Source organism: Amblyraja radiata, chromosome 5 (assembly GCF_010909765.2).
Source record: "Amblyraja radiata isolate CabotCenter1 chromosome 5, sAmbRad1.1.pri, whole genome shotgun sequence".
Taxonomy (NCBI): domain Eukaryota; kingdom Metazoa; phylum Chordata; class Chondrichthyes; order Rajiformes; family Rajidae; genus Amblyraja; species Amblyraja radiata.
The window spans coordinates 70,190,044-70,212,194 of record NC_045960.1 but is presented as its reverse complement, the minus strand read 5'-3'; the positions used below and the strand labels follow the sequence as shown (position 1 = coordinate 70,212,194).

Below are 22,151 nucleotides of genomic sequence, written 5' to 3'. Positions count from 1 at the left end.
TCTCAGAACTCATTTATATTAAAATTAAAGGAAAATTGCATTCCTTTTACTTCCTAATTTCCTGACCTATCGATGGGAGATTGGATCCTGTGGAAAATCTGACTAGCATTAATAGCAAAATTGGTGTAATACAACATCAATAAACATACATATCCTATTTTTCTGTTGTAAATTATCACATGAAAAAAAACATATTTTAATTTTCTTTCCTTGTAATGAATAGGTTGGCATGAAACCAAATGTAATCTAATTTTGTAAATTTGCAGCACTTCATTTGCGGGACTATGAAGACATAATCCCATCGGTGGAAATTTATTCTTTACTAGCACTGTCTGCTTGTGCTAATCGGGCCTTTGGGACATGTTCCAAAGCTTTTATCAAGCTTGAATCTTTAGACATGTTGACATCAGAACAGAGACAGCAGTATGAGGATTTGGCCCTTGAGATCTTCATCAAGCACAGCCCAAAAGATGGCAAGAAATCTGATTTTGACAGTATCCCTGAAGGGTGAGTACAAAACATTTGATAGAAATATATTGCAGGAACATTTTGATTCTGCTTATAAGTATAATTTAGATTCCTTATTAATAAAAAATAGAAACAAAAACAGTAGAGGGAAAGATAACTGAGTAAATTGAAGGATGGCCAGAAAGATAAATATTTTAAAAGGTGCAAACCATTGCTACAATTCTACTGAAATGTTTTTGATTATTTGTAATGATAATAAATCATCAGTGAGAGTCAGCATGACTGTGAAATTAATGTTTAATGGAAGGGGAGCTTAATTGCCATGGAAGAGGCTTCGAAAAAGTGCAGCTTGGTAATTTAGTTTAGAGATACAGCATGGAAACAGGCCTTTTGGCCAACCAAGTCCATGTCAACCAGCAATCTCTGTTGACTAGCACTATCCTACACATTAGGGACAATTTACAATTTTTACTTAAGCCAATTAATTGACAACCCTGTACGTCATTGTAATGTGGGAGGAAACTGGAGCACCCAGAGAAAACCCACGTAGCCAGGGGGAGAACATACAAACTCTGTACAGACAGCACCCGTAGTTGGGATCAAAACCGGGTCTCTGCCGCTGCAAGGCAACAACTACTGCTGCCCCACCATGCCGCCCAGTTGCTGCGGAAGAGGTGAGGCAAAGAGATATCTCAATCGCAATAATACTTTATTAGCCAAGTCTGTTTTACAACATACGAGGAATTTCATTTGCCAAGTCATACAAATAAAAAACAACGGAACACACAAAATACATTAACATAAACGTCCACCACAGTGACTCCTCCACATTCCTCACTGTGCTGGATGGCGATAAAAAGTTCAAATCTCTTCCCTTCTATGCTCTCCCGTGGTCAGGGGCCTTGAGCCCTCCGTTGATGGGACGCTCTTGACTCCCGTAGCCGGTGGTCGGGCCCTCTACTTTGGGGTGCTCAAGTCCTGCATCGGAGGGATGTCAGCTCCTAGCGATCGGAACCCGCGTCGGGGCTGGTCAAGCCTCTGCATCGTTGGAGCTTCCCGACTCGGCCTCTCCCAAGACTGCGAGCTCTTGATGATAAGTCTGCAGGCCGCGGTTGGAGCGATCCCAGGCAAGGGATCAACTCCGATGTTAAGTCCACGCCCCAAGGTGGGGCTCAAGTCAGTCCGAGGAGTCCTCCAGCTCCATCGATGGTAGGCCACAGGGCGACCGGAGATGCGATCCGGAAAACAATCGCATCTCCGGCAAGGTAAGAAACTGAAAAAAAGTTTCCCCCTCCCCTCACATAAAACTGGAGAACATTTACACAAACATTTAAGACAATAAAAAATTTTAAAAAGACTAAAAAAGACAGACTGTTGATGGGGTTGCCACTCGTATGGCGCCCCTGGTCGTTTTATACCTTTCTTCAAACTTACGTCCACATAATACATAGTGGACTATGTATTACTACAACCATTGGACAGCATTTGATTAAAACTTATTTTTAATGTAAATGTCAATCATGCTTTCTTTCACAGAGGAGAAGGAAAACTTCCGACGTGTATTGTGACAGGACGGCCAATTGCAGATTACCAGTTCTGGATGTGTGGCGTCTGTAAACATTGTGCTCATGAACAGGATATCAGTAACCACAATTTCTGTCCCCTATGTCATAACCCTGTGGGGTAAATTGGCAGAGGCTAACCAATTTTAGCCTTATTTCTCCACCGAACAGTAGTTAAAATGCCTGATGTATAATCACTGATATTTCCAGTGAATTTATCTGTCTCCATCTCTTACTGAAAATTTATTTTTTTCCAATACATCTCATGGAAGCAGCGGTACAGAGAAATGTAATTTATTATATCTTATAAAGTGTTGTTATAACAATTTGATAGAAGGCAAATTATTTAAACCTTAATTAAAAAAGGTGTGCACAAGTGAATTGCAGTTTCATTATTTCCAAGTAGAAGTAACAGCCATATTTTAACCTTTCCCACTAACCCCTCATAGAAACACAAACCTACCCTACTTCCTCCCCCGCCCTCCCCTCTGTTCCCCTCCCCCCGACTTCGCCACACCCGCCGTTGAAACGGCTGCCGGGCTCTGGGCGGAGCAATGCGAGGAAGTGGAGCAGTAAATGCTGTGGAAGGGTTGTATGGGGAATGGAGTGTCGGGCCGTCCTGGCAGAAGCGAACATGCAGTTCCAGAGGCAGGACTTGATGCGGGCAGAGGAAAGCTACTCCAGGTTCATTCACATGTGCAGAGAGCGGCAGCAGAGAGTGTGAGTGAGACTCGGAGCACAGGCAGCATCGCTCGGCCAGCGGGGCATTTAGTGACCAGCGTCGGGGCGACAGACCTTTGATCGGGCCTTTCCTTGCAACCTCTCCGCCTCTTTCAATATAAACAAACACCGCAGGAGTGAAATAAAGTCAGTGCACGGTCGCTTAATATCAAGGGATCACCGCATCACATCCCACCGAATTACAAAACCTCTGTAGATCAGTGTACTTTTTAAACCACTTAGACACACGGACTTTAACACTGTTTGTATCACGATGGCATTAATCGGAAAACCCAACTCCCAGATTTTGTGACCAGTTTACAAAAAAAAAAAGACAAAGTGCTGGAGTAGTATCAGTTGGTTAAACAACTTGTAAGGAAAACAATTTTTTCGCCGGCACATTAAATCCAACAATTTTGGATACCAGTAACAAGTATTGATAAAGATTTAATAATTATCTTTATACTTATGTAGGCTTTGTTTTTGTGCCACGAATTGCCCCTGCACAATTTAATTTTGCCTTATAACATTTTCCTTTTTCCAATCATTGACCTTTGTTGTCCCTTTCCTCTTCACCGTCCTCTGCAATTTTCTCTGTACTCACATGGGTTACAAGCCAGGGCCATTAACTCTCTTCCCAGAGTACTCAAGGAGGTGGCCCTAGAAATCGTGGATGCATTGGCGATCATTTTCGAATGTTCTCTTTACTCTGGATCAGTTCCTGTGGACTGGAGGGTAGTTAATGTAACTCCTATTTTTAAGAAAGGAGGGAGAGAGAAAACGAGGAATTATAGACCAGTTAACCGTACATCGTTAGTGGGGGAAATGCTTGAGTCGATTATAATAATAATAATATAATAATAATAATAATAATATCTTTTATTGTCATTGCACATAAGCACAACGAGATTTGGTATGCAGCTTCCATCCGATGTCATAACTTAAATGACTAATAAAATTTAGATTTAGATACCCCGAGAACATGGTTTGTAAAAATAACTAAAATAGTCAAAACAGTTCAAACAGACTAAAGTGCAGATGTGTCTGTGCGACGTGACCATCCGAGGGAGACAGTCCATGGGGGAGGGGCTCTCAGCAGGGCCGGTTCAGAGCCGCTATAGCTTTGGGAATGAAGCTGTTCCTGAGTGGAGGTTCGGGCGTAGAAGGCCTTGTAACGTCTGCCGGAGGGAAGTAGTTTGAAGTCCATTCAAGGGTGTGAGGAGTCTTTATGGATGCTGACGGCCTTCCTGGGGCACTGTGTGTGGTAGATGCCCCCCAAGGCTGGTAGCCTTTATTAAAGATGTTATAGCAGCGCATTTGGAAATCAGTGACAGGATCGGTCAAAGTCAGCATGGATTTATGAAGGGGAAATCATGCTCGACTAAACTTCTGGAAATTTTTTGAGGATGTAACAAGTAGAATGGTTAAGGGAGAGCCAGTGGATGTGGTATATCTGGACTTTCAAAAAGCCTTTGGAGAGGTCCCATACAAGAGATTAGTGTGCAAAATTAGAGCACATGGTATTGTGGGTAGGGTATTGACATGGATAGAGAACTAGTTGGCAGACAGGAAAGAGTAGGAATTAACAGGTCCTTTTCAGAATGGCAGTGACTATTGGGGTGCCGCAAGTCTCGGTGCTGGGACCCCAATTATGTACAATATATATTACAGAATTAGACGAGGAAATTAAATGTGACATCTCCAAGTTTGGGGATGACACAAAGCTGGGTGGCAGTGTGAGCTGCGATGAGGATGCTATGAGGCTGCAGGACGACTTGGATAGGTTGGGTGAGTGGGCAGATGCAGTATAATGTGGATAAATGTGAGGTTATCCACTTTGGTGGCAAGAACTGGAAAAGCAGATTATTATCTGAATGCTGTCACATTAGGAAAATGGGAGGTGCAACGAGACCTGGGTGTGCTTGTACATCAGTCACTGAAAGTAAGCATGCAGGTACAGCAGGCAGTGAAGAATGCTAATGGCATGTTCATTGCGAGAGGATTTGAGTTTAGGAGCAAGTTGGTCTTTCTGCAGTGAGACCGCACCTGGAGTATTGTGTGCAATTTTGGTCTCCTAATTTGAGGAAGGACATTATTGTTATTGAGGGAGTTCAGCGTAGGTTCACAAGGTTAATTTCCGGGATGGCAAGACTGACATATGATGAAAGAATGGGTCGACTGGGCTTATATTCACTGGAATTTAGAAGGATGAGGGGAGATCTTATAGAAACATACACAATTGTTAAAGGATTGGACAAGCTAGATGCAGGAAACATGTTCCGATGTTGGGGGTGTCCAGAACCAGGGGTCACAGTTTAAGAATAAGGGGTAGGCCATTTAGGACTGAGATGAGGAAAAACCTCTTCACCCAGAGAGTTGTGAATCTGTGGAATTCTCTGCCACAGAAGGCAGTGGAGGCCAACTCACTGGATGTTTTCAAGAGAGAGAGAGAGAGATTTAGCTGTTTGGGCTAAAGGAATCAAGGGATATGGGGGAAAAGCAGGAACGGGGTCTTGATTTTAGATGATCAGCCATGATCATATTCAATGGCGGAGCTGGCTCGAATGGCCTACTCTTGCACCGATTTTTCTATGTTTCCCAGATCCTACCTTAACTGATGAGTATTTCCATCAATTTGTTTCATTTTCCAATTTTTTTGCTTTTATTACCTGTATAAATGAATTTTAAAATTTTAATTCTGATCAACGGCTCATTCTTAAGTTTCTGTTAGTCACACACCAAGTAGAATAAATCATAATATAATTTCTACTGTTCTTCCATGAAATATACCACGCTTGACATTCCCAGATTATAATGCAGTTGATTATTTTAAGACATCTAAAATGTAGCTGCTTCTTGGTTTAGACAGGCAGCACTCCTCATACAACCCATCCATTTTTGAGCTACTTCATTTATGGGAAGCACACATGCTATATATGATTTTACAGCCATTAATAACTTCAAATCAGAACACAAAATTGTTGTTGATAACATCTCTGTAACCTGTAGTATTGTTCTTTGTTGTGCAGCAAATGTTGTGCTCAGGACTTGGCTAATGCATACAACAACAGAGGCCAGATCAAGTACTTAAGAGTAGACTTTTATGAAGCTATGGATGATTACACATTAGCAATTGAACACAAGGAAGACTTTGAAGTTCCATATTATAATCGAGGATTAATAAAATATAGATTAGGTAATATTTGTTTTTCTTTTGAGTCTGCATGTGTTTCCTTAATAGATTAGTGACATTAGATCAGTTGTCTTTCTATGAGGCATATGTTATATACTGTTTTAAAGTCGGGTATTTAATTTGTACTTACAATCATGCTGTTCGTCTAGCTTTGATGAAAAACTTTGTGTTCTTGATTACTTTTCAGGTAATTTTCCCAATGCCAGCAGAATCTTGAAGTATGGTTTATCTTTATGTGGGTGTTGGAGTAGAACCTCTTTGATATGAGGCTCGGCAAAGAACTCCAATATTGGCCTTGACAATCAACTTGCAAAGAGAAATAGAGATTTTGTCAACAATGTTTCCTTCAGCAATTTCCTCAACAGTTTAAGTTTACGAACTATATCATTTGAAATAAAATTCCAGTTTATTGGCAAAATAGTGAGCATCTGGTTAGCCAGCACTCCATCTTCCAGATGCCTCAACATCCTCACAATTAGAGGCTTTAAGAGAGCATTTCATCATCCTGTTATTTAGACTGGTGACCTGATACATTTCTTTCTTCAGAAATACATTCAGTATTCTTGAGGAAGATAATAGCTTAGACCTGGGTTTATGGATGATTCCATTTAGTTTCATCAGTGGATTTCTTCTGACATCACAAACTAGTCCAGTTATTAAAAACAAAACTATCGTTGACCTTTTATTCAGCTCTGCCACATATTTATTTTTGATCGTTTCCAAGAAAGTATTGGAAAAAGCGATTTGATTTAGTCAATGGGTCTCCACAAATGGTCTGATACTTGATGCATGTCCAGATTCAGATTTGGATCAGTTTATCATCATATACACTAAGATGCAATGACATTTCTTGTTCTTGAAACTCGAGTAAAGAGCATACATGATAATGATTGATACAATACATTCAACAAATGCCACACAAAGATTGTGATCTGTGGTTAATCCCCAACCACAAAAGGTAATTAAGAAAGTTGTTGATAAATTAATTGTGGAGGTTTATCAGAAATAAGTAAATTGCTAGAAAATGTCACACTATTTGATATGTGAAAGACATGAACACAATTCTACTAGAAAGCCCCAGGGAGCTTTTGAGAGATGGGAATAGACACTCAAAGGCATAGAGAATGAATTATTTACTTTCCTGTCTTGTCTTCACCAATACCCAATAGTGGAACCACTAAGTATTTTTGTTATATTAATTACTCCACATTTATTGCTTCTACATCTTATTCTGTTCCTAACTGGAACTTGCATATCTTTTTGCTGAACCCCTCCAAAATGGTCAGTACCTTGCATTATTTTAAACTGTCTTATCTTCCATAACTCCCCTCAAGCATAGCTTGATCTATGATGCAAACATTCATCTCATAAAATAAAGGTTAACCATATAACCATATAACAATTATAGCATGGAAACAGGCCATCTCGGCCCTACAAGTCAGTGCCGAACAATTATTTTCCCCTAGTCCCATCTGCCTGCACTCAGACCATAACCCTCCATTCTTTTCTCATCCATATACCTATCCAATTTATTTTTAAATGATAAAATCGAACCTGCCTCCACCACTTCCGCTGGAAGCTCATTCCACACAGCCACCACTCTCTGAGTAAAGAAGTTCCCCCTCATGTTACCCCTAAACTTCAGTCCCTTAATTCTGAAGTCATGTCCTCTTGTTTGAATCTTCCCTACTCTCAATGGGAAAAGCTTGTCCACGTCAACTCTGTCTATCCCTCTCATCATTTTAAAGACCTCTATCAAGTCCCCCCCTTAACCTTCTGCACTCCAGAGAATAAAGACCTAACTTATTCAACCTTTCTCTGTAACTTAGTTCCTGAAACCCAGGCAACATTCTAGTAAATCTCCTCTGTACTCTCTCTATTTTGTTGACATCCTTCCTATAACTGGGCGACCAAAATTGTACACCATACTCCAGAATTGGTCTCACCAATGCCTTGTACAATTTTAACATTACTTCCCAACTTCTATGCTCTGATTTATAAAGGCTAGCATACCAAAAGCTTTCTTTACCACCCTATCTATATGAGATTCCACCTTCAGGGAACTATGCACAGTTATTCCTAGATCCCTCTGTTCAACTTCATTCCTCAATTCGCTACCATTTACCATGTACGTCCTATTTTGATTTATGCTGCCAAGATGTAGCACCTCACACTTATCAGCATTAAACTCCATCTGCCATCTTTCAGCCCATTCTTCCAAATGGCCTAAATCTCTCTGTAGACTTTGGAAATCTACTTCATTATCCACAACACCACCTATCTTAGTATCATCTGCATACTTACTAATCCAATTTACCACACCTTCATCCCGATCATTGATGTACATGACAAACAACAGTGGACCCAACACAGATCCCTGAGGCACCCCACTAGTCACCTGCTTCCAACCTGACAAACAGCCATCCACCATTACTCTCTGGCGTCTCCCATTCAGCCACTGTTGAATCCATCCAAGGTTCTCCAACAATTGTGTAGTAGCTTAAGACAACAAGAAAACTACCACTTGTACGAACACCAGCTCAATCCTCGAGCTTCCATCTGTCCATCTTTCTCTTTCCACATATCAATATTTCTAAGATTCTGACCACTTAAGTTTTCCATTGTATACAAGCTCTAAATACATTTACCTTGATGCTTTTTTCTTTCAACATTAACCATGAGCTCAGAACATTTACACATTCCTTGCAGGTTGTAACCTGGAGTTACTTTTTATACATCCACCTTCATTTGGTCTTAGAAATATTAAATTCTTGAAATAATCAACATCTGTTAATTTAACTCCTTTTCTGTCACTCTTCCCATTTTAGTTTAGTTTTTAACTTTATGACCCTTGCATTAGTTTCTATACACTATACAGATTAGAATTAGCTTTTATAATGTAGGACAGATTGTGACAAGTGTATAGTCTGCCACCTAGAGGCTACAAAGAAGTCTGTTATCCAGTGAAGGTTCGGGGTTCCAGTTTCGGGTCTCGTCCCGAAACGTCACCCATTCCGTCTTTCCAGAGATGCTGCCTGTCCCGCTGAGTTACTCCAGCATTTGTGTCTACGGTTTAAACCAGCATCTGCATTTCCTTCCTACACATCCAGTGAAGGTAAGTAGGTTTATACAATGAGGTAGAGTTGTGCACCATTGTTGGAGATGCACTATTTAATCTTTGAAATATAATTTTAAGATAAATGGATCGTTTTGTTGCATTAGTTTTGCATTTTCATATAAAGAATACTCAATTCATTTTTAAAATATTTGTATATAATTTGCTTTTGCAACAGCAGACATCTCTTGCAGATAGTATTTTCAGGGTTCTCTGTACGTCACAAATTATCTTCAATCACACACATTGTAATTTAGTTCAAAGGTCAGTTTATTGTCACGTGTACCAATTAATGTACAGTGAAGGTCAGTGTTACTTTATCAATATTCGGGAATTTACTGCATCTCATTATTGTGTGATTATCATCACCATATTATCTGTTGAGAGTAACTACGTTCAGAGTGATTAAAAGAATCGATAATCTCTCATTACATATTATTGTTTTGTTACATCAAATCTTAACACAAGATTTTAGTAATTATTTTGAACACAACACTGGGAAAGTTGACTTTTCAGGCCAGTACTTCATCTGAAGTATCAACCTACCATTGCCTCACCACATCAAAGACCTAGGTTCAATACTGACCTCTGCTGCGGTCTGTGTGGAATTTGTACTGTACATTCTCCATGACCACATGGGTTTCAAAGACATACAGGTTTGTAAGTTAATTGGCTTCTGTATATTGTCCCTAATGTGTAGGATAAAACTCTTGTACCAGTGATTGTTGTTCGGCGTGGACTCAGTGTGCTGAAGGGCCTGTTTCCATGCTGTATCTCTAAATTAATAGACAAAATGCTGGAGTAACTTAGTAGGTAGAGCAGCAAGCACGCAGCAGGTCAGATGCTGCCTGACCTGCTGAGTTACTACAGCACGTTGTGTCCTTTTGTGTTTTAACCAGCATTTACAATACCTTATTTCTACAGCCTATATTAGTCATCTAATTTTGCTTATTTTGGTTCCACATTTCAATTCTGCATTTTCTTGTGAAAGTTGTGCACTTTACATTTTTTTTTTTTTTTAACTTTAACAAATAGAAAACTGAACTTACTTGCAACATCTTCCTTTGTAGGATTTTTTGACCAGGCATTGGAAGACTTCAAGAAAGCATTGGCCTTGAATCCAGATTTTATAGATGCGAGACTGAGTCTTGATCAGACACTAATAGATAAAAAGAAAGGAAGAAAACAGTGAATAATAGAAACATCGCAGTTTGGCCACAAACATTAGTTTTGTGTTTGCACAATTTAAGTAAATAATATCAAAAATACACTTCTAAAAAAATATTTTGTATGGGTTGATTGTTGAAGTTGATATTGCTTGTATCTGCTGTGAAATTTAATACAATGAAAATTACTATGGTGTCCAAATGATCACTCTTATTTTTGGATTGTAGTTACCATCACAGGATTAGAGTCTGAAGTCACATATTGTCCGGGAATAAGGATAACATATTTCTCTCCCTGCAATTTATGACAATCTGCTAATTTCATAATTGTCATTACTGTTTATTCCAGAGTTGTTATGTGAATTAAATTTCTATACCGTAATAGGAATTGACCTGGCATCTTTACATCTAAAGCATAGGTTTCTGAATACCCAGCAAGTTACTTAACCATTATGTTGTTAAACCATGTGGTGATCTTTTTTTAAACTTAAAAACATTTGGAATATTTTATTTTCCAAAATAAAACTGGTAAGTCAGTTACATAAATGCAGATGACACAAAGTTGGATGACAGTGAGGAGGATGCTATGAGAATGCAGGGTGACTTGGACAGGTTGGGTGAGTGGGCAGATTTAAGGCAGATGCAGTTTAATGTGGATACATTTGAGGTTTATCCACTTTGGTAGCAAAAACAGGAAGGCAGATTATTATCTAAATGGTGTCAAGTTGTGAAAAGGGGAAGTACAACGGGATCTGGGGATCCTTGTTCATCAGTCAATGAAAGTAAGCATGCAGGTACAGCAGGCAATGAAGAAAGCGACTGGCATGTTGGCCTATATAACAAGAGGAGTTGAGTATAGAGGCAAAGAGGTCCATCTGCAGTTGTACAGGGCCCTAGTGAGACCACACCTGGAGAATTGTGTGCATTTTTTATCTCCAAATTTGAGGAAGGACATTCTTGCCATTGAGGGAGTGCAGCGTCGGTTCATAAGGTTAATTCCCGGGATGGCGAGACTCATATGCTGAGAGAATGGAGCGTCTGGGCTTGTATAATCTGGAATGTAGAAGGATGAGAGGGAATCTTATTGAAACATAAGATTATTAAGGGTTTGGATGCGCTAGAGGCAGGAAACATGTTCCCGATGTTGGGAGAGTCCAGAACCAGGGGCCACAGTTTAAGAATAAGGAGTAAGCCATTTAGAACAGATATGAAGAAATACTTTTTTTCACACAGAGAGTTGTGAGTCTGTGGAATTCTCTGCCTCAGAGGGCAGTGGAGGCCGGTTCTCTGGAAACTTTCGAGAGCTAGATAGGGCTCTTGAAGATAGCGGTGTCAGGGGATGTGGGGAGAAGACAGGAATGGGGTACTGATTGTGGATGATCAGCCATGATCACATTGAATGGCGGTGATGGCTTGAAGGGCCGTGTGGCCTACTCCTGCACCTATTGTCTTACCAGTAAATCATCAGAAATCTCAACTTAACAAACCATTTGGTCGTTTGGGAACATGCAAGTCAGTAACTGACTTTAGTTGAATCCCACTTACCTGCTTCTATGTGCACAACCTTGAAGATTATGACCCTTCAACTATGCAGCCAAGTACATTGGACTTAATAGACATTTCTACATTCAGGAGTTCAGTTCCAAACTACTGGTTGAGCAATTGGTTTTTGGTTTCTTCTTTATTGTCACAGTTTTCCTCACTGTCACCCCATTACACGATGGATGTGGAGGCTTTGAAGGTGGTACAGTAGCGGTTCACCTACCTGGATTAGAGGGCATTCGCTAGGAGAGGTTGGCCAAATCAGGATTTTTTTTCTCTGGCATAAGAGTGGCTGAGGGGAGACCTGATGGAAATATATAAATTATGAGAAGCATAGATAGGGTAGACAGTCAGAACCTTTTTGCCAGAGTGTAATTGTCAGACTAAAGGGCATACGTTTAAAGTGAAAAGGGGAAGGTTTAAAAGAGAAATATGGTACAAGTGTTTTTCCTTTACAGCGAGTGATGGATGTCTGGAATTCGTTGACAGAGGTGATGGCAGAGGCAGATACATTAGTGGCATTTGTGAGGCTTTTGGATAGGCATATGGAAAAGCAGGGAGTGGAGAAATATGGATCATATGTAGGCAGAGGAGATTAATTTAACTCGGCATTATGTTCTGCAAGAGCATTGTGGGCCGAAGGGCCTAGCCCTGTGCTGCACTGTTTTATGTATTATCTTTGTGATCCTGCTTCTCAACCTCCAAGTCTCTATATTTACTCCGTAGGACCTCGGTCCTTTAACAACCCATGTTGTTGATACCAATGTATTTGACGACCTCTGGATGCTCAGCGAGTATAGACGTTGGGAGGTCATGTTGCAGTTGTATAAGACATAAGTGAGGCCACATTTAGGGTAATGTATTCAGTTTTGGGCACCGTGTTGTAGGAAAGTTGTTGCCAAGTTGGAAAGGGTGCAGAGAAGTTTTAAGAGGACGTTACCAGGACTCAAGGGCCTGAGCTATAGGGAGGCTAGGACTCTATTCCTTGGAGCATTGGGGGATGATGGGTGATGTACAGAATCGTGAGAGGAATAGATGCGGTAAACACACAATCTCTTGCCAGAGTCGGGGAATCGAGAACCAGAGGACATAGGTTTAAGGTGAGGGGAAGAGGAGGACGGACCCGAGGGGTGACTTTTTTTTAAAATACATCTTCGCACTTTGCGTCCGTAGTTGTTTGCATTGTCCCGTTTACCTGCTCCTGAGGTGATCAAGTCAGACTTTAAATATTGTCTGAAAAAAAGCTAAGATCTTTGGTTTCGATGATACTGAGGCCACCGAGAAAGGTACATTCGCGAAAGGCTTGAATTACTGATTTGAAGCAGAATGAATACAAATCCTTATTTAAAACAGCTGGAATGCAGATATGCCGGTCTAAATGTCGACAATCCTCAATTCTGTCAAAATGAAAGTTAGCGCAGTCGTTTAGTGAAAGTGGATGTTGGATACTTTTGTTTGAAAGACACGCTTTAAGGTCACCTGGAGTTGCAATGTGAACGGGCTGAGCGTGGATTGGTGTACGGGAGTTTAGCGCGGTGTTGTTGGAAACGAGTGCAGGTCGTTCAGGTGGAGAGTGGGTGCCTGGGGAAAAGGAGCCTATCCTGCGATCACAGTAAGTTGTAGCAGCGACTTGGACGTTGTCAGCCGACGAGCTTTGGCGGCTCTTCTGACAACTCAATTTTACAGACACCCACTGCATTCGATATTTAAGAGCCCACTTATAAAGGGACAAAGCCTTCCGTCTGTTTGCATATAGTCGTTATTTCGGGTAGATATCCACGTTACCGTGTTATCTCTGAACAGAGTAAGGGGTGCACTGTTTAACCCGGCTTCATGGGCTAAAGAGCTGTTTGCCGAGAGACACGTAGTTGGTTTGTTGAGATGTGTGGAAGGGAATCAGGCATTAGCAGTGAGTCTTCTGGCGAGCAAGACGTTGGATGTCATTGGCCTAGAAAGATGCAGAAAATATTTACGAGGAGCAAACTACAAAGTGCTGGAATAACTCAGCGGGTCAGGCAGCATCTGTGGAGGGAATGTACAGGCGACGTTTGGGTTCCTTCTTCAGACAAGAAAAGTCTCTGTCCGAAAAGTCTCTGTCGTCAGACTAAGTTGCTAGGGTTATAAGGACTGAGTAAAACAGAGAAGTTGGGCAAGCTAGGATTATTCTTTGGAGCGTCGGAGACAGATGGGAGATCTTATAGAGGTGTATATAATCACGAGAGGGATGGATTGGATGAATGAATGCAGTCTTTTCCCCCCAAAGTACGGGAATCAAGAACTAGAGGGCATGGGTTTAAGGCGAGAGGGGAAAGATTTAACAGGAGTCCGAGGGGCAACCTTTTCCACACGGAGGGTGTGGTTGAGGCAAGTGGAATAAAATAATTGAAAAAATATTTCATCATGTTTAGAGTGATATGGATGAAATGTGGGCAAATGGTGCCTAGCTTAGGTGGCGTGGATGGATGGCATGGATGGGTTAAAGAGCCATATGACACAATGATTTAATGACTCTACATATTGCAGTCATCACTCTTATTTTCTTCCTATTCCATTCCTGCCACATTCTGAACAGTGTTGTGTTCCTTCCCTTGCTTTCCAACCCGATTAACCCCTTTTAACATTCCCCGTCAAAGAATGGATGGCACAGGCTGAGATATTCTCTCTCTCTCTCAACATCTTTCCCTTGTACGTGCTCAGCATATCTCTGAATCCAACATAAACAATTTCGCTCAAAATTAAACTTTGATAAAGATGAATATCAATTAAAAATGGGAAAATGTTCCATCCTTCACCAGCCTCTATCTTTTGTTAATAATGTTTTGGGAATCAACTTTTCCCAATCGCTATCAATCGCGGTGAGGAGGCAAAAGTCACATTACCAAGCTTTTCTGCTGCCACCAATGTAGACGCATTGCGAGTACAGAGGCGAATGAAAAGGGGCTTCAGTGGATACTGAGTAGACAGAATACAAGGTGGAAAAATGTGAGGCCAACCTCATTGTTGAATTAGTGAAAAGCAGAGTATTTGTTCAACAGTGAGAGATTGAGTAGTGTTGATATTCAGTGGGGCCCGAGTACACTTACACATACAAAAAATAGAATGCTGGAAAAAATAAAATTGACCCAAAAGGGCCACATAGTCCACTCTTGCTCCTACACCCTGTGTTTATAATCACTGGAGATCATTTCAGGCAACAACATAGGTGGATGATCAACCATTTTTTTTTTTTAATACATAAAAGTCAGGATGGCTGTGGACATATGAATGTGGAATCCTGCCAATTTGATGAATGTTGTTGTGTCTCATAAACAGCACAATGTCTTCCTATATTTTCAGTCTTGACCACAAATTACTCTGTTCAAAATACTTCCTTAAAATCATTATGACCAATATAGATGGTTAAACAAAATTTAAGTATTAAAATTTAATTGTATCATTATTTAAATTTTCACTGGACTGACACAGAATATATCATCAAAACACTCGGTTGGTGGCTAGATTTCAAATCATACAGTAATAACCTTCACTCCAATTCACATGGTGGGTATATGGAATGAACTGCCAGGAGATACTTCAGGCAGGTACAAAAACAATATTTAAAAGACACTTGGACAGATATGTGAACAGGAACGGTTTTCAGGGATATGGACCAAATGCTGGCAAATGGGATGAGCTTAGATGGGGCATCTGTGTCAGCATGAATGATTTGGGCAGAAGGGCCTGTTGGAAGTGCTATATGACTACAGTAACTATGGAGCGTTACACTATGTGAGATTTCTAACATTGTATCACACGACCGATTTCAGTAAAACATACCCACCCTCTCCCAAACAGATTGATTTCTATAAGCACTAACACCATTTTATATTGAAAGAAGAATTTATCAGATCTGAACCTGGCTGCTGCTACCATTTGTCTTCCTACTCACCTTTACTCAGCTTTGGTACAGCTGGGTATCAAGTACAATTTGATGCCAATGCTGGTGAAAGGGCACAAAAAAGGGTTTTGTGCCCTTTTGCTGTATTTCTTCTGAATCTGAGTCTACTGCAGTTTCTATGATTTTGGCTGCACTTGGTCTTCAAGGGAGCAGAGGTCACACAAACCAGACATGCAGTTGGAGTGAGCCGTCAGTGTAGCTAAAATGGAATGCACATAGAAAATAGGTGCAGGAGTAGGTCATTCGCCACTTCGAGCCAGCACCGCCATTCAATGTGATCATGCCTGATCATCCACAATCAGCACCCTGTACCGACCATCTCCCCATATCCCTTGATTCCGCTAGACCAAAGAGCTCTATCCAACTCTCTTTTGAATGCATCCAGTGAATTGGCCTCCACTGCCTTCTGAGGCAGAGCATGCCACAAATTCACAACACTGGGTGAAAAGGTTTTTCATCATCTCAGTTCTAAATGGCCTACCCCTTATTCTTAAACTGTGCCCCCAGGTTCTGGACTCTCCCCAAAAAGTTTACTTTCTTCCACAGGGCTTGTATTCACTGGAATTTAGAAGGATGAGGGGATCTTATAGAAACATAACATTATTGAGGGATTGGACACACTAGATGCAGGAAACATGTCCAATTCCTCAATCATTTTATGTTTCTATAAGATCCCCTCATCCTTCTAAATTCCAGTGAATACAAGCCCTGTGGAAGAAAGCAAACTTTTATTTACTTTGCATCTATCTGGAAAAACATTTATTTACAGCATAAACTTACAGTACTTTAGCTTCCTGTGCTAACTCTCATAGGCTGATGAGCAACATGGAGGAATGGTGTCGACAGCATTACCTGAACGATAACACAATTAATCAGCTAAAACACCAGGTGCTTTTCACACGTGAAGGCATAAATAGCCTGACCAGGAATGACATTGAAAACATGAACATCAGCTTGGGCCAGAAAACAGCATTAAGACATCTATTATGCTCAGAAAATGCCCAAGCTAGGATGAAGCAAAGCAAGTAAGTTCTGTGTTATGAAGGGTTTAAGTAAATACTGTGTGATTGGTGCTTCATTTGTAATGAAAGATGGATATCTACATCCAAACAGAGACAAAAAGAAACTGCAGATGCTGGAATGAGCAAAGAGCAAAGTGCTGGATGAACTCAGTGGGTTGGGCAGCGTCTGAGGGGGGAATGGGTAGTGGTGTTTCAGACTCTGAAGTCAGTCTGAAGATGGGTCCCAACTCGAAACATCATCTGGCCATTCCCTCCCCAGATGCCGCTTGGCTTACTGAGTTCCTACAGCACTATGTGCTTTGTTCAAATCTGCATATTACTTTGAGACATAAATTAAGTATAAATTAAGTCTAGTTGAAAGATGCGAATGACCAGCTGAGGGGGTCCTGGTATGTAGGAAATAAACCATCCGAAGCAAACCAAAACAGTAATGCATGCAGAAGAATCCAAATCATAGCCATTTCAGATTGCAGATACTTTAATCCTTAATGGGACATCAGGATAAAGTCTTAACAGTTACTATCATCCTGATTCAATTCTTAAGTATTGAACAAATTAGGTGATTCCAGGAATAATTTAAATAGAAATAAATTCAGAAAACATTAAAAGCGAAATTCCATATATGTAAATAGTTAAGCCCAAGCAATAATACAATTTCTCTGGCTTGATAGAAACAGAAAAACTTCAAGAAATTAACCAAATATTTCTAAAATAAGAAGTGCCTTTTAAAATTACATGAAAAATAATAGCAGCAAAGTTTGTCTTCAAACCTTTGAATGAGAGATTTGCGAGAGGTATATCGATATTAGTTTGATTGCTTATCAAACTATCGATTTCTATCTCTCGCAAATCTCTGATCAAATCAATGTTGAGAATCAATTGATCAAGACATCCAAAAGTTAGGAAATACATTTTAACAGTGCAAAAAATAAACAAAATTGAGAATTAACAAATACTGCCACCATTACAGAATTACAAAGTATTTATGCAAAAATATGCTTCATTGAATTGTGCTCAATTTTACTATGATAAAGATGTTTTAATGTTATTAAAAATTAAGAAAATTCCATGATTTTAAATGTGCAAAGATAAATTTAAAAATCAAAGGACAAGCCTTATCAACAACTGTATCTGAAGCATTCACTGCAGGCAATAGGAAAGTTAAGATGTTCTATCAACTGTCACTGAGGAACCAGATCTTTTCATTATAAAATTAAACAGAGAAAATAAAAATTTATTTAGTTGTGTTCTTCCATTTAGAATGTAGATTGAACAGTACAGGAACCATTCCTTCGGCCCACAATGCCCGTGCTGAACATGATGCCAGGTTAGATGGACACCGATTGCTGGAGTAACTTAGCAGGTCAGGCAGCAACTCAGGAGAAAAAGGATAGGTGACATTTCGGGTCGGATAGGCCTGACCGCTGAGTTACTCTAGCACTGTGTGTCTATCTTGGATATAAACCATCATCTGTTGTTGTTTTTACATGATGCCAGGTTAAACTAATCTTCTCTGCCTGCATGTTATCCATATCCCTTCATTCCCTGAATTTCCATATGCTTATCGTATCTATTTACTCCACCACCCATGGCAGCACCTTCCAGGCACCCACTACACTCAAGAGTAAAACAAACTTGCACTGCACATCTCCATTATAGCTTATCCCTCTCATCTTAAAGTTATGTCTTTGCCATTTCCACCCTGAGGAAAAATATTATATATACATATACATATATATATTATTTATATATTTTTTTTAAACAGGTTCCCCCTCAGCCTCTGTGGCTCCAGAGAAAATAATCCATCTTTGGAATACTAATTCTGATGTTGGACTGAAGAATGTTGTGAATCATTGCAATTTTCTCAGTCTAAATTTCACACAAAAAATTAAACAAAGAATGTTTCTGGAAAGCTTTATTTGAACATCCTATAATTACAGTCAAATTTCACATATTTAATGCATCTTAATATCTTTATGCTGAAGTTAATAACTCCAGAGTAAGAAATTGCACACCATCCGTTTTATTTATATTGGAATAATATCTCACTAACAATTTTTAATACTTCAGGATTCCACAAACAGATTATATTGATTATGGATGGATACACAACATTACTGAACTCTTCATTTTGTAAGTGCTCTCAAATTATTAGTTATTTAGTTTATTTTTGGATCTATGAAAAGTGAAATGCAACACTATAAAAAAATAAAAATATAAAAAATAAAAATAAACTTTTCACATGTTCGTGATAAGAAATGAAAACTTTACCTTATTTTTCTTTTGTGGCAATCCTCCCTACTTCAATAATCGCATGATGTTTGTGCTTCGGAGGGAGTTATATACACTTTAAAAATTAGAGCCAAAAAAGTTTTTGTATACAATGACTAGCTGCAATCTCTCATTACATAGAATTGTGTTGCGTTAATAATGAAGCACATGTTAAAGAATTTATAGAAACAACTGCAGTGACCGGATTCTCTTCCATGATCAAAATAGGTGTGACGGTTGTGGAATAGACCCAATTATAGGCACCAGATTTGTGTGCAACCAATGTGACAATTTTGACTACTGCTCTACCTGCTTTCACACAAGAAATCATAAAGACCATTCATTTGCCAGAATTGATTATCCAGGTATGTTAGAGTTCTGTCCAGATACCCAATGTCTAACATATGATGCGAAGTTGCACTAAAAAGGAACTCCAACAGATAATTCATTTAAAATCCTGGAAACATGCATAATATTGATCGACAAGACATTTATTTTTGTGACCATTGCTGACCTGATCTTGCTCAAGCTGGCGTTTCAGAACATCAATCTCTCAACTACTCACGGAATCTAATCCAACCCTTTGTAGATGGAACCCAGCCCCATTCATGGAAGCGTTTTCTTCCCAGAGCTTATGAGCAAACGGATAAGATTTCCCCCCATATTTAATGTTAATATTTATTTTAATTGTCCAACGCACTTTAAATGCTTCCAAATTCTGCTTGGAAGAGCAAGTTATGTTCCTCATATTTTAGTATTTACTTTTCTCAAATTACATTTCAAATGATTCTGAATCAAATCAAGGATGTTATTTTCCCATATTTAATTTGTATTTCCCAAAAATATATTTTAAATGCTTCCAAATTCAGATTTAAAAAAAGTTGTGTTCCTCATTTAATTTTAATACTTATTTTTAATTTCCCAAATTACATTTTAAATGCTTCCGAATGTCAGATTAAAGCACCTTGTCAGCTCTAACCGAATGGCTTCAGCTCCTTCCAAAGGCTGGCATGGTTGTGCCTGGACAGCAGTTCACTTGCTCAGGCTGGTTCACTGCGGGGTGCGGAGGGTCATATTTGGTGTAGGAGAATAGACCTCACTGTAAATCTGGAGCAGAATGTACGATTTAGTTGGATGCAGATAAACAAGGTTGGTGGATGGAAGGAACTGCAGATGCTGGTTTAAACCCAAGCCACAAAAAGCTGGAGTAACTCAGCAGGACAGGCAGCATTTCTGGAGAGAAGGAATGGGTGACGTTTCGGGTCGAGTCAAGTTGACCCGAAATGTCACCCATTCCTTCTCTCCAGAGGTGCTGTCTGTCCTGCTGAGTAACTCCAGCTTTGAGTCTAACAAGGTTGCTGGTCCAGGATGAAATGTTTGAGCCAAAGCTAAACGATCCACAAACACAGCTGCCATGATTTGCTTTTATTTAGCTTCCCCCCCCCCCCCCCCCCCCAAAAAAAAAAGTGCACTTTGCATTTATGTTAGCCAAACTGTAGTTTGAAGTGAAAGACTTCAAGTGAAATCGGCAAGCCGATTTTACCACCACAAAAATAAATGTCAGGTACACAAGCAAATTCAGTCTCCAACATGGCCCCTTAGGAACGACTCCCAAGTTATTCAAATTGAGAAACCCGCTCCTCACCACCACCAGCATTTAATCCATGGCAAACGTTGCAGACTGGGAGAGGAGCAATGGGCAAAAAGAACATACTATTGGAACATTGCATTCTAAAAGAGATTAATCTTTTAATTGCGCATGTTCATTAATTATACGTGTTCAAATATGGGTCTTTTGCAAATGGCTAATTTTAAATTCCTGCCCCTTTTACAGGGAAACTGTGTCAGCACAAAGAGAGGTGGTAGGTTTGGATGATTTTATCCTCGTCATTAGACCAACCTTTAAAATTGCCCAGTTTCCCCCAAAACATTTAACTTTAGACCAAACAAAAAAAAAAAAACTAAGATAATTTGATGTCCCGGCAATACAAATACCAAATTCTATCAAAGAATACTGCTCGTGGGCTGAACTGCAAAAACAATTAATCACTGTGTACATAAAGCATGCAACAATAGAATGGTTGATAATTGGACTCAAATCTTATAGCTTTGCTCTTTGATCAGAGCTTTAGTGATTATTTTTTTCCCTCTCTCTAGGGTCACAATTAATTTATGTTGGAAGATCAGGCAACAAAATACCTCAACAGAAAGATTTTTTACCGTATTGAAAGATATAACCAAGTCAAGATTTGATGTATTGAATTAAAGACAAAACTAATCAATAAAATAGAAGCTTCTGGGACAATACCCATGTTTAAATCATTAAAATCAATAAGGAAACGTGAAATAAATGGAAAATGTTAGACAAAGAGCTTTTCATGAAGTAAAATGGATGAATTAAAATAGATGTTTTTAAAACTGCTGCTTGTTTTCATCTTGCATTTATAAACAGGCACCGAAACAAAAAGACACTGCAAATAGCACCTTAATTGAAGATTAAAAATTGGGTGAGTGTATTTGACTATCAAGGGTGTCATGAGTTATGGGGAGAAGGCAAGAGAATGGGGTTGAGGGGGAAAGAAATCAACCATGATTGAATGGTAGAGTAGACTTGATGGGCTAAATGGTGTAATTCTGCTCCTAAAACTCATGACCAAAATTATGGGAGTATAGATGAAGATTAACCACTTTTTCCTTTCTCCCAACCAAAATTGCAGATGAATCAATACAAATGGCATACTGGCATATTATAGGAAGGAACAAGAAAAGACAGTGTTTTATTGGGGGGGGGGGGGGGGGGAAGGGGAGAAAGAGAAAAAAAAAGTTCTTTAGAAGGAAAAACAAGTCAAAATTAGCCACTCGCCAGTCTATTTTAAACAAAATAAATGATTGTGGAGAACATTCACTTAGATATCCCAAGGTTTTGCAAATTGCTTAAAATCAATATGCAGGTTATGTGATGGCAGACAGATACTCTATGCATCTGTGACCTGAAGCTGCATTGTCTAGCATGATAGCAGAAATATGAACATTTTCCTCCCACCACAGGAGGGGAAATTCACATTTGTTTAAAAAACACACTGGATCACTTGCATTTGTCACAGATTATAATTTTGGCCATGGCAAGACACATTAGGTTGTACCAGCACTACTTT

At 39.6% G+C, this 22,151-nt stretch overlaps 2 protein-coding genes across 7 annotated transcripts in view; both read left to right on the top strand.

Annotated features, from left to right (window-relative positions):
* wdr35 (WD repeat domain 35) overlaps window positions 1-2,411 on the top strand; it is a 53,956-nt gene extending 51,545 nt beyond the window's left edge. The window contains exons 27-28 of one of the 3 annotated variants that reach the window (XM_033021498.1): window positions 267-507; window positions 2,005-2,411. In XM_033021498.1, coding sequence (XP_032877389.1) covers window positions 267-507; window positions 2,005-2,155 — 392 coding nt within the window. In that variant the 3' untranslated portion in view covers window positions 2,156-2,411. The remainder of the gene's footprint in view (window positions 1-266; window positions 508-2,004) is intronic. The other 2 variants (XM_033021499.1, XM_033021500.1) reach the window with 2 other exon arrangements.
* A 117-nt stretch (window positions 2,412-2,528) lies between these two features.
* On the top strand, window positions 2,529-21,418 carry ttc32 (tetratricopeptide repeat domain 32). 4 transcript variants are annotated; one of them, XM_033021501.1, is made up of 5 exons: window positions 2,529-2,750; window positions 16,516-16,728; window positions 18,796-18,858; window positions 19,225-19,361; window positions 21,154-21,418. In XM_033021501.1, the coding sequence occupies exons 1-5, from the start codon at window positions 2,632-2,634 to the stop codon at window positions 21,222-21,224; spliced, it is 603 nt and encodes a 200-aa protein (XP_032877392.1). In that variant the 5' UTR covers window positions 2,529-2,631; the 3' UTR covers window positions 21,225-21,418. The 4 variants fall into 4 exon arrangements, with proteins under 4 accessions (XP_032877392.1, XP_032877393.1, XP_032877396.1 ...); XM_033021504.1 differs by lacking the exon at window positions 2,529-2,750 and adding an exon at window positions 13,197-13,378; XM_033021502.1 differs by lacking the exon at window positions 19,225-19,361.
* The last annotated feature ends 733 nt before the right edge of the window (window positions 21,419-22,151 follow it).